Source organism: Mustela nigripes, chromosome 7, assembly GCF_022355385.1.
Source record: "Mustela nigripes isolate SB6536 chromosome 7, MUSNIG.SB6536, whole genome shotgun sequence".
Taxonomy (NCBI): domain Eukaryota; kingdom Metazoa; phylum Chordata; class Mammalia; order Carnivora; family Mustelidae; genus Mustela; species Mustela nigripes.
The window spans coordinates 135,915,661-135,928,200 of record NC_081563.1 but is presented as its reverse complement, the minus strand read 5'-3'; the positions used below and the strand labels follow the sequence as shown (position 1 = coordinate 135,928,200).

General features: G+C 52.0%; 1 protein-coding gene across 1 annotated transcript; it reads right to left on the bottom strand.

Annotated features, from left to right (window-relative positions):
- Positions 1–794: 794 nt before the first annotated feature.
- CIMIP1 (ciliary microtubule inner protein 1) lies at positions 795–8,637 on the bottom strand. The gene is made up of 4 exons (XM_059408030.1): positions 8,508–8,637; positions 6,562–6,643; positions 5,013–5,114; positions 795–1,252 (listed from the first exon to the last, which is right to left on the bottom strand). The coding sequence occupies exons 1-4, from the start codon at positions 8,573–8,575 to the stop codon at positions 1,091–1,093; spliced, it is 414 nt and encodes a 137-aa protein (XP_059264013.1). The 5' UTR covers positions 8,576–8,637; the 3' UTR covers positions 795–1,090.
- Between the last annotated feature and the right edge of the window lie 3,903 nt (positions 8,638–12,540).

Sequence of the window (12,540 nt, the reverse complement as noted above, 5' to 3'; positions counted from 1 at the left end):
GTCACGGAATCCATCTAGAAGCCTGCTAGAGGGGCCAGTGCTCGAGGTCGGGGGAAGGTTCTAGATGAGGGATTCTTGGATTGGTAAAGCACGTCCGTCCACACCGGGATAGGAAGGTCAACAGGAGAAGTCTGGGTGGATGGGTTGTGTGGGCGGACTGCACCCCACAGAAGTGCCCCCGGGCCTAGTCAAGTACAGAGGGAGGAGCCCACCCTGTGCCCACTCCAGCTCTGACGAAGACATCAAGCTCTGCTACTCAGAAACCTACACAAACCAGCTTCCAGAAACTTCTACCAAACGCTCTCCTTTCTTGCTCCTTGGGGGGGAGGGGCCTGTAGCCATGCGGGCTTTTCCTCCTGGCCCTCTCACCATGTGTCCGTCCCTCATTTGTAGCACCTGGATCAAAGCCTCAAAGTTAATGTTAAATGTCTATGGCGGAAGGAAGACGGCCTGGCTGGCCAGCTCGGTGGCCATCTGTGCTGTGACAATGTGGCCAGGACAGGTGAGGGGGCGTGGGTAGGTTTTAACGGAGCCTGGGAGACCCAACCTTTCCAGGAAATCTATACTTAGTGGCAAACCTTGGCTCATTTCTGCCTTTAAAGCTGTTGGCTTCCTGCAAATATCCGGGGAAGGAGGATCGAGGCATCAACCGAACACTCTGTTTCTCCTGAAAAGCAGGTCCAGGACCACCTGGGTGCAGAGACCCCATCAACAATCTTGTTACAAACAGGGGGTGAGAGGTATGGGATCAAAAGCAGTAAAAGACCTAGACAAAATTTTGTTTTTAAAATTAAATCACGTTGTTCTTTTGAAAAACCATACTTTGAATTCCCAAAGCATAAAAAAAAAAAAAATCAGAGCATTTATTTTGCCTTATTCGTTATATAAGCCAAGAATCAGTGCGTGACGAGAATGTTCTGGAAGGGAGGGTTGAAGAGTTATTTCCTGTTCTTTGCAACATCCGCTGAGCAAGTGAGGAGGGGAACTCCATCTGCAGAGGGACCCCAGGGGTCGCCCCTCTTCCTGAGTGTGGACACTGGGTGCCTGGTGGTCGACCCACTCTTGCCCGGGGCCCGCCGACCGTCTGGACTCAGTGGATGCCTTGTTTCGGCCAGCCTAGCTCTCTGGCATACGCCCCCTTGCAGCTTCTGATCTCATAATCATGCTCTAGACACTTGTTCAGGCCCGGCACCCCGGATCTCCAGCCGATGAAGCCCTGGGTCGTCTTCGGGACTGGGGGGGACGGAAGGACCTGGAACGGAAAGGCAGGGGTTGAGCCACCCGGGGCCACAGTGACATGAGGGTTGTCCACGAGGCCTCAGGATCGGCGTGGGAGGCCTGAGGGGGAAAAGACAGGAAAGAAAATATCTCGAAGGAAGGGGCGCCCCAGGCAAGCACACTCCGATGAGCTGGATCCCGAGACTCCCTTCTCCCCGCAAAAGTCACGGACGCCCCATGTGTTTCTTTATCTGGTCACGCTCAACACGTCCATTCACGACCTCCAGTGAAATAATTTTCATTTGACAGAAGAGTAGAAAGAGGGAAAAAAGGGAGGTGTAGAAATATCGAACACTACAGTTCACACTGCCCTCCTTAAAACCCAGAGCAATGTCGTCTGATGGGATCCTGACGCTTCGGACTCGGCCGGTTTGGCTCAGAAGGCTTCATGGTACACGGACGTGCACACCCACGCGCGCCCCAAACTGTAGGGACCACGGAATGAAAAGCAATGGGATTTAATTAAAACCCAAAGGGAAACGAGGTTCTGCCTGAGATGAAAGAAACACAGTTGCATTTGTCAATTCCTTGGACAGACTTGAAATACTTGGAAAATGAGGGCAAATGTTCAGGCTGCTTCTCCCCTTCCGTTCAGAACGATGTTCTCCGTTCTGCTCTCACAGGGCAATCTGAATGAAGACACCGGGGGGATATTTGTTCGAACAGGAGAACCGAGACGGAGCGGTTTCGGATGTCTGGGATGATGAGTGCAACCTCAGCACAAGGGGTCTGTGCGCGAGGCAGCGGCGGTGGGGGGCGTCCTGGCCCCTGGCACACAAAGCTCCCAAACATATGCTCTTGATGAACCGCTAACATTAATCTCCCGAGAGGCCACATTCAGGGAAGGTCACCAACAAATGCGGGAGGGGCTGGCGCTTCCCTGCCTGTCCAGACGGTTCCTTGGGACACAGACTCCCTTCCAAGTCTGCCTCCAGCCCGTAAGGGAGATGCGGGGGGGAAAACCGCCCTGGGATGCCCGCTTTCATGCACTGGGTTAGCAGAGATGAAAACACGCTGTTGACCAGGGCCTTGTGGGAGACCAGGCTGGTTCGTTGTCGGTGAAGGGCGACTAGAGCAATTATCTACCAAAACCGAAAATGCAAACATCCTTTGACCTGCAATGAACTCCCAGCACTGGTGCTAAGACAGCCTCGTCGTATCTGAGTCTAAGACACGGGGCAGGTCAGTGTGTTCTGAGACGGGACGTGTTGAACAGAAACTGCTAAGAGAAAAAAGGTGCAGAAAATACACAAAATATGGTATAATTAGTGCAGCAAGGGAAAGAAGGCGAAAAAGCCACACAACACACTGGCCTGTGCCTATCCGGTCTCTGGAAGGGGGCGTGGGAAACCGAGAGTCCGGGGGCGGGGCTTTTCAGAACATGCCTTTTGGGGTAGAGGACACCTGTTGAAACAGATGGATTTTAAAGGCTCTAGCCACCCAAAGAAGGGATTGGAGAAGGAAGAAGGGGACCGTTTCTTCAGCAAGGAAGGACCTTCAGTACCTGGACCAAGGTCCTTGTCCCCGAGGCCCTCTGCTTCCGTTTTCCTGGGACAAAGGGGATTTGGCCGTGATTACATCTACTTCTAGGGTTGCGGTGAAGACAAGATGACCACATAAAGTACTTAGTACAGTGAGCAACCACGACCCAGTAACAAGAGCCAGCATTTTTGTGGGCGTTAGACAGAGGCATCGTGAGACATCCAGAAGGAGCTCCCTAAGATGCTAACCACGGTCAGGCATATATTATTTTAATTTATTATTGTGCTGTTTTTCTAAAATATCAGCAAATCTGTACTGCTGGATAGTCGAGGGGAAGACATTCTCAGCCTATCTCAGTGGAGCATAGTCGTTCATTCAGCCGTCAGACGTGCATCTGCCGGGCACTCTCCACCGGGCAATCACCGGGCACTCACTGCCGAGCACTGTCCGCTGAGCACTCTTCACCGAGCACGGTCTCCACCAAGCACTCTCCGCCGAGCACTTACCGCCGAGCACTCTCCGCCGAGAACTCACTGCCGAGCACTTTCCACCGAGCACTCTCTGCCGAGCTCTCTCCACCGAGCATGGTCTCCACCAAGCACTCTCCACTGAGCACTCACCGCTGAGCACTCTCCACCAAACACTCCACCAAGCACTCTCCACTGAGCACTCAGCACTAAGCACTCTCCACAGAGCACTCACGTTTGCCAGTCGCTCTGTCAGACCCCGAATGCATCAAGAAAAGAAAATCTGCAGAGCCTACCTCCCCCCAACCCTGGCCACCTTTGGTGTGAGTTTTCATCCCTTCTTCCCATCAAGACACAGAACTGCTTTGTCTGTAGCCTGTCAGAGGGCAAAATCCAGGACCAAAATCACAGGCCCATGGAGGCAGGCCTGGGGATGTACCCAGCTCAGCAATTTCTAGAGGCATCTGACCCATGTCCATGTCTGACTGGTCAAAGGTGGGAAGACCATCAAGTCTTCTCCCCTGTGGGATTGCCAGTCGCTCACTTGGCAATCACAGGGATCTTTCAGAAAGGCAGTCCTCACCATGTCGCAGCACTGATTTCCCATTGCAGACTAGGCTCAACTCCTTCCTCTGGCCCCAAGGTCCAGTGGGATTTGGCCCTGCCCGGGTCTCCATCCACCTCGCTTCCCTTCCCACTCTGACCCACCCCCGGCTCACTGAGCTCCAGCCTCATGGCATCCCTTGCTGCCCCTGAAATATACCAAGCTTTGTTCTGCCTCAGGGTCTTTGTATGTGCTCTTCTCTTTGGCTGGAAAGCCTTTCCAGGGCTGGATCCTTATCATCCTTCAGTCCTCAGCTCCATAGGCACCAGCCCTTCTTCCCCTGTTGCTCTCCAAAACCTCACCTGTCTCTCACCTCCATGGCATCTAACATAGCGAATGACAATATTGTTGTTGGGGGGGGGGGAGGGCGGTCCTGGGTGGCTCAGTCGGTGAAGCATCTGCCTTCAGTTCAGGATCCTGATCCTGGGGTCCTGGGATTGAACCCCATGTTCTGGCCCCCTGCTCAGCAGGGCGTCTGCTTCTCCCTCTCCTTCTGCCTCCCCCACTCATGCTCTCTCTCTTGTGCACGTGCACGTGCTCTCTCTAAAATAAATAAATGAGATCTTAAAAGAAAACCCCAATTTTGATGCATTTCGTGTTTCATGGTGGCCTCTCCTCCCACCTCCCCGCCCCCAACCCAGACTTGTGGGCTGGAGTCTCGTCTTCTTGTTTGCCACTGTTGACCCCACCGAGTCCCTGGCACCTGCTAACAGCCAGCCGTCCCTAGCGCTCCTAAAAGTGCCAGAGACGGTTCCAGATCTTCATAGGCATTATCCCACAGAACCCTGACACCACTTGCTGAAGTAGGTGCTTTTGTGACCTTGGAGCCATTGAGTCACGTGCAAGACCACCGGGAAGGTGAGCCACCAAGCAGGATTTGGGTCCGAAGAGTCTGAGCCCAGAGCCCAGCCCCTGTTAATATCTGCTGAACGACTGGCCCGACCCCGTCATTCTCCTGGCTTCCTTCCGCTTCTGCAGAGCTGAACGCGGGGACTCCTGCCTGTGTTGAGACCTGTAACCCGATGGGCTCCCCGCCGAAGGGCTCGGAAAGGCTGTGGAAACTGGCCTCCCCCTGCCGACTGCCACTCTGTTCTTACCTTCGGCGGTTGGCTTTGTGCCCCTGGAGCACACACCCTTATTTCTTACTTAGGAAAACAAGGATTCAAAATGACTTTGCGAACCTTGATGTATTTCTCCACCGGGGTCACGGGCCGGATGCGGAACCGCTCCGGAAGCTCGATTTTGGGCTTTGGGGCGGGGGGTTCTTCTTCACCCTCGAGCAGCTGCAACATAACCCCAGAGACCGAGGTTAGTGGGAGACTGAGGGCCGCGTCAGACTGAGGTTAGTGGGAGGCTTCTCTGCATCACCCCCCAGAACGCGGCACTTTGCAGGTGACCTAAGCCACGCTGAGAAACGTTCCGTAGCTTGGTGTAACCCCACAGTAAGAAAGGGGCCGAGCGGGGACCGGCTAGTGGGTTCGCTCAGGCTCCCGGTACAGCTACCCACCGCTGTGTCCTCTACCACCTTTGGCAACCTGCTAATTTACGCTCCTGAGTCATAATTGGAGAAAATTTCACAGGTTACGGACTCAAATAAATAATTGCCCACAAGGTTTTAGGGCCAATCTTTAAAATATTAGAGGAGCGCTCCCACCCCCCCTTTTAATTTTTAAAGCAATTTCGAACTCTTTGAGATCCCAATTTAATTACATATAAGGAATATTAATATAGACTCTTTTTATGCATTTTATATTAATAAGGACTCATTTTATGCATAACATTTCAAGTTGTATAACTCTGTAAGTATTAAAAAAAACCTCATTAAGAATGGCATATTTCAAAGATGGGGGGATGGGGTTGAATTACAAGTGGGGTTATGCTGCCTTGAATCGGGAACGTTTTGAATTATGCAAGTCTTATGTGGTTCTGCGACCCTCCAGGGAAATGTGCCTTCTGGGTGTCACGTCCTGGAGCTGGTTGGAAAGGTTGGAGTCTGGTGGCCGCCGTCCCACTGAAGCCCATACGGGCATTTGCTATCTGCATGGTGTTTTATACAACGGAGCCACTGTTCTAGACTCAGATTTCATGTAAACGTGGGGCTTTCTGGACTCTTGTGAACAATGGGAACCCCGCTGGGCTGATGGGGGCTCCTCCTGCGTGGAGCTGGACCCTACGGCTCCCTATTCATTTCACCTGGTCTTCTTCCTGCTCTAGTTACCCAGCTGGCTTAGGAAAATACCAAGAACATCTTCCCAGTAATCCCTCACACAGCCACCTGGCTTCTACTTCTCATCCCATCTGGACTTCCCCATCGCCCAGGGAGGCAGCTGAGGACTCTCTTCCCTCTTGCCGATGGGGCAGCCCGAGGCCAAGCGGCCCTGGAATCAGACAGACCGGCTTCTCCTTTCGGTGTCGCCCTTTGTTAGTTATAGGACTTCGCAACTCTCTGAGCTCAATTTCCCAATCTACAAAACGAGCATAAAACAGCCCCCTTCTCTGTGCCAGGGTTGCTGTGCAGATTAAATGAGCTGGTTCCGATGAAGTACCTGGAGGACGCCTGGCATGTAGTAGGTGCTCAATAAATTAGGGAAAGGACGGAGCCTGTAGGTTTCAGTTAACGGTCTTCATATGCAACACTAACTTTATTCTTGGGAAGTTTATGCCTCCTTATCATTTATTCCTTGAAATAATCAATTCAATAACCTCTGGGCTTATCAAATTTATATTTACCTCCTTGAGAGGGGTTGTTAAAAATCCCCAGTTCTGGGCCCAGTTTTGTCGTGCTTCCGTTTCAGACTTCAGGCGGTATTTCCTGAAAAACAAAGTTCCCAAGTGCTGGACGGTATTTGAAAAAGGTCAAAGTAGCAAACCCTACAGTCCCCTGGGGAACATTTTACATATTTTTTAATGCCCATTGATTGAATGATGACTCTGCACCAGGAAGGGAGTTGGGTGCCAGAGGGAGCAAGAGCCCCTTGAGGGAGACAGGTGTCAAAAGAAGGTCCTGGTTGGGGGCACACTGGGGAGAAAAGGGGCCTGGGGGCCGGGTCTGCCTGAGGGGCCATCTAGGGACAAGACTCCTCATTTTGGTGAAGTGAGTGAGGCGGGGTGAGTGAGGTTTCTGGGGTGCAAAATTTAAGGGATTGCAGCCTCCCAGGGTCCTGCAAGTGCAGAGCGAGCACTTGCATGACCTTGAGAATGAGCCCTCCTTAAATTTGGCCACTAGGGGACCACACTTGCCCTGCCCTAATCCTGGCCCTGCTTTTGCTCCGCATTCAATATTATTTTTATATAATTACCTGCTAGTTGAGAGCTGGTGTGTTGCATTTTGCAAACGTCTAATTTAACATTCACTCGTTGATCGTCAAGTTTCTTTTCCCATTTTGGAAATCAGTATCTGCCCCCCACCCCCATCTCCCAGTGTCTCAAAGTTTTGGAGGTCCCTCAACGAGCTTTTTGAGCTTTTTTTAGGCACTGAGCGTCTAAACCAGAGTCTAGTCTAATGGAGATGTAATGTGAGCGCAAACACCAGCCGTGTACATAATTAACAACTTTCTAGCAGCCACAGTTCAAAAAAAAAAAAAATTCATTTTTACTATTACTTTTTGGGGGTGTGAAATCTTTGAAATCTGGTATGTATTTCACATTTGCAGTTCATTCCAATTTGGACCAGTCACATTTTAAGGACTCAATAGCCACTTTGGACATTGGACCGAAAAATAGTCTGAAGGCTGAACCAACTCTCTTCACGGGGGATGGACCATCTTATTTGGGTCTTGAAGGATGCATAGGAGTTCATCTGGTGGAGAAGGGAGGAAGGGTCATTTTATACTGACAGAACATACCTGCTATGGTGATTTTGTACATATCCAAGTAGGAGGTACTTGGATAAAGACAAAGATTAAAAAGATTAATAGTTGTATATTTTATGCCAAATGAGACTGGCTTTCCGTTGACAAGTGTGACACAAAGTTTCCTATAAAAATAAATTTGAACGAAACAAAGCCAGTTTAAAGAAAAATATGAAGAGGTTAACACAGGTTTTACAAGGAAATGGTAAAAATCAGATAGATGGCAAATAAGAGAACTCAAGTTTAAGAAGTAAGCAGCTCTGCTTTACTGCTACTAAACTTTACTTACTTGCATCCAAATTAGTAACCTCCCATATTGGTTAACAAAGAAATGGTATATTTAGCAATTCAATAGAATGTCAAATAAAAACATCCATTACAAATGTCTGCCCAATATAAGTCTTTTAGAAAAAGGATTTTTTAAGTTAAAATTTCTTACCAGTTTAAAAAGAAGGAGAATCAAGAGACTGTAAAAGGCTTATTTATCTCTCATTCAAATTGAACAAATATTAAGATTTTTGTTTTCCTTTTTATAAAAAAATTCGGTAAATCTTAAAAATAACATTTTAGTCGGCTCTCAACAAGCAAGCTTTGCAGATGGTTGTGAAGCCAGATGTAGTTATCTTTCATCTTTAGCTGTGCGCCTGAGAGAAGAGGGAGAAAGCCTTTCTGGTCGCGCTCACGTCCCTAACATCGCCCCGACCACCTCCAGCGCACTGTCCTCTGCGCCCGAAGGTCGACCACCTCCAGGACTCGGAGGGGAAACTGAGGCCACCAGGTATGTGCCCTTGAGGTGGGAACGGCCCAGCCCACCTGGGCATTTACCAGATCTCGTCCTGGGCCACGAGGTTCATGCGCTCGGCCGCAGCGGTGCTGAGAGGTTTCTGCGCCATGGGGGCTGGGGCTCCGGGCGCCAGCAGCACGCACCAGGCCGGGGCTCAGCGTCTCTCGTCGCCAGGGAGACCGGTTGCCCAGCAACGCGGGACGCGGAGGCGGAGGCTGGAGCTGCACCTGGCGCGGGGCGGGGCGCGTCCTTGTGCCTGCTGCCAGCCTCTGCACCTCTGAGCCCCTCGCCCTCCTCCCTGGCTGGCCCTGGGGGCAGAAGCCCCCCTTCTGCGTGGGAAGCCCTGGGGAAACCTCAACACCTAACATCCCGGTCCCTTTAAAATTTAGGCCTACATGGGAGGCACGTATGCACACGGACAAGTGTACGGATCTGAAGGGTACCAAGCTTCATGCATTCTGTCCCAGGAGCACACCCCTGCGACCCCCGCCTACAGAAGGAAATGATCACCGTTCGGTTCCACTCCCAAGGAGGACTCCATCCTGTCGCAGACTGTTCGGGGCCCCAGTTTTTGGCCACCACGGTGCTGTTCTGAGTACCCCTGTCCGTGGCTTCAGGAGTATGCATGCACGTCTGTATTCACTCTTTAGAAAAATCCCCTGGTGACACTCAGATAAGACGGCCCGCCCACCGCACAGCCACACTCCCCTTCCTGCCCATCAACACCAACCCCTCAAAATTGGGGTGTTCAGTCGTTTGTTGACTGACTTATTGACCCAAAGGCTTCCACCACTGCATGCTGTCATAGGTCTAGAACTGGAAAATGGGTCTAATGTCAGTGAGCGGACAGACAGCACGGGGAAGGGGGCTAGCGTGAGATCCGCTCGTGCCCAGAGCCTCCTGGGACTGAGCGACCAGAGGCGGCTTGCTTCTGCCGACCGGTGGGTTCGCTCACTGAGAATTACCGCGGCCACTAGGAGAGGGCACAGATGGGAGAGGGCACGGATGTCCGTGATTCTCCCTGGCACGTCTCACGCCCGACCTCTCCCTGACCTCCTTGCTCCCTCGTCAACAGATTTATGCCTTTATGGGGCTGTTTGGACAGTATATTTTCGTATAACAATGCTCCCCACACTCAAGGCATGTGATGCTTTTCTTGGTTGTTGGGGGTGCTAGGTAGAGGCCCCAAACTGGGGTGATCCTTTTTGCCCACTCAGCCAAAATAGTGAGGGGACAGGGAGGGCCTGGGATGCCCCAGGATGCGTTGATTCATGAATGCGGAACACGCTATTCATGTGTTGTTTTAGCAGGATGCGTTGATTCATGAATGCGGAACACGCTATGCCCATGGCCAAAGCAAGCTGGCGGGCTGGCCGGTTTGGCACAAGGTGGACACGTGTCCAGGTGGGCCTGGGGTTTTCTTTCTGGCCTTTTCTGTGAGGCTGCCATCCTTCCAACAGGGGGTCAGTGACCTGGAAAGAGATGTGAATAGCGGGCGGCCAGGGACAGGAGGGTTCCTCATGCAGGACCGTCAAAGTCTGCTTCCCTCCGTGGGAAGCTTCCAAGATGATTCTGTTAAAATAATTAATTCAGAATAAGTTCATTTACCCACTGTCTCTGGGCTGGGCACTGAGAATTCATTCATTCCAAATGTTTGCTGAGTGCCTCTGATGTACCTGGGCATCTCGGAGGGGACGAGACCCTGCTAAGTCATTGTCCCTGCCCTGGGGGAGGGGCCAATGTCTCCGGAGGGAAGGCAGACTAGGAAGCACGTGGACAAAGGCACGTACACACTCAGGTCAGGGAGAGATGCGCGCCGCCGAGGCAGAAAGGAGGCTCACGGGGAAAGGCATGGAGGGATGAGTGGGAGTTGCCAGTCCTGCGAAGATACCTACAGGGGACACCTGGGGGGTGGGGTCAGGAGGGGAGATGGGGAGCATCTTGAGGTTGAAAACACAGGCTTTGGGACTGGATGTGGCCTCAAGACTTGTCCCTGCTGTGTCCCAAATGGGTGACCTCGGGCAAGTTGGCTAACATCTCTGCGCCCATGTCCTCATCTGCCAGATGAACTTGCAGGGATCTTAGGGGGCTGGGGAGGGGCCGGGGGAGCACACGTGAAGGGCTCCGCGGGCTGCCAGAGCTGCGGGCACTCACCACACATGGAGCGCGGCTTGAGGAGCTGGTCAGCGCTTGTCTCAGCCCGAGACCAGAGGGTTTGGGGGGCAGCGTGGGGAGATGGGAACGGGGCTTTGAGCAGAACTGGGGCTCACTTCGTGGGGATGTCAGTTTTGAAGAAGAGGCTGTGGATGGCTGCTGGCCTGGCCTGGAGGGCAGGACTCCTTCTCTCTGGAGAGGCAAGAGAGCACTCAGGGGGGGTAGCTCCTTGGGCGGTCCTGAGGCCTCGGAACTGCCATGATGCCAGCCTTCGCCAGAACCCTGGCGGGGTGCTCCCCAGCATTCTCTAATTGCTTGGAGGAGGGATTCCTTTGCGGCCATTTGTGGAAGGAATATTGGCTCCAACAGTCAGGAGGGAAAGGATTTGAAGCAAACTTCGAAGCCCCTGTCTGAGCATGAACTCTGGGCTTGGGGGGCAGCTCTTCCTCCCCAGGGACAGGGCCTGCAGGAGGATGGGGTGTCATCTGCTCTCTTTGGACCCGTCACGATGCCCTTCTCGCTCTGGATGATTTTCAGCCCCTGAGCTTGGCCGTAGGTGTCCAATCTAAGCAGCAAATGAGAACCAGGCAGGAACCCAGCTCTGGCTTCTCAGAGGCGAGGCCTGACCAGGCCATATCCCTTTTGGGCACGTCTTGTGAGGAAGTCAGGCCCTGCTGTGCCTCCACCGGAGACTGCTGGCAGGAGGCCAAAGCTGACGGAAGGCCCAGATCGTGTGAGGCCTGGAGCGGCCACTAGCCCCGGAGCCTCCTGTAGAAGCCGCCTGAGCGAAGAGCCCGGGACCCCCTTCAGCCAGAGTTCTGGACTCGCTATCCTGCCAGGGTGTGGTCGATCAGTCTTCCATCAGCATGGCCCACCGCGTCAGTAGGGTTTCCCAGGTCAGCAAGCACCCGAGGCCCAGTGAGATTTGATTTCCACCAAGCACACTTACACCGGACCATACTTCGATCAACAAATTGTGTGTTGCTTATCTGAAATGAAATTGCCCTGGGCATCCTGCATCATATCTGACCATCCTTCCCTCAGTGGATTTCTTTGCCGGTGCGCATACCCTATTCAGCAAAGGCGTACATGTGCATATAGGAGATCCAATGTATTTTTTATTTCTGGTGGTTGGGCTTTTACTTGTTTTACAGATAACAACTCCTCTCCCGGTTCTGGGGTTGGAAGCCTCCCTCCCTATGATATTTGAAATAAGACATTCACGGACCTCTGACAGACACCGTTTCTCTACCTAGTACTTGAGTTTTATTCTTCTGGAAAAAAGAGTTATCTGGCATAGAGGTCCCACGGGAAGAGCGGAGTCAGCATACTTGCTGACTGTACGTGGGGGACAAAGGAAATATTGACATCTTGCAGAAGGTTTGCCATGTTCCTGCATATTAATATTTTTGGCCCTCTCTCAGCATTCTGGGATAGTTTATTTATTTATTTTTTTTCATCTTGCTGTTGCTTCATAAAACATCCCAACAACTGGAGCCAACTGCTTCTTTTTAGTTTTTAAGCTTAAACAGTTTTCTTTTTTATTGCCTGATTTTTTTTTTTTTTTAACCAAAGAATGTTTTGTGCAGCCAGCGTCCCCGCCAGCTGGTGTGTCTCTCTCGCAGCACGGGTGATCATCACCCCCACTGCACCACAAGGAGATGCAAGTGCCAATTTGCTGGGAAGGTATTTGACGGCTTCACGGAGTTTAAGGAACTCAAAAGTTCTAGTCTTTACACCCCCATTATGTTAGCCCCGGTCACAGCCAAAGGGCTCGTCTCCTATCTTACAGACCGTCTACACCCCACACACCTAAAGTCACAATTAACATCATTCCGCGGAGCTTTACTGAGGAAGAACAAAGCTGGAGGCCTCCCACCGCCCCCAGGCCCCCCTCCCCGGGCTGGTTCACCGTTGGGC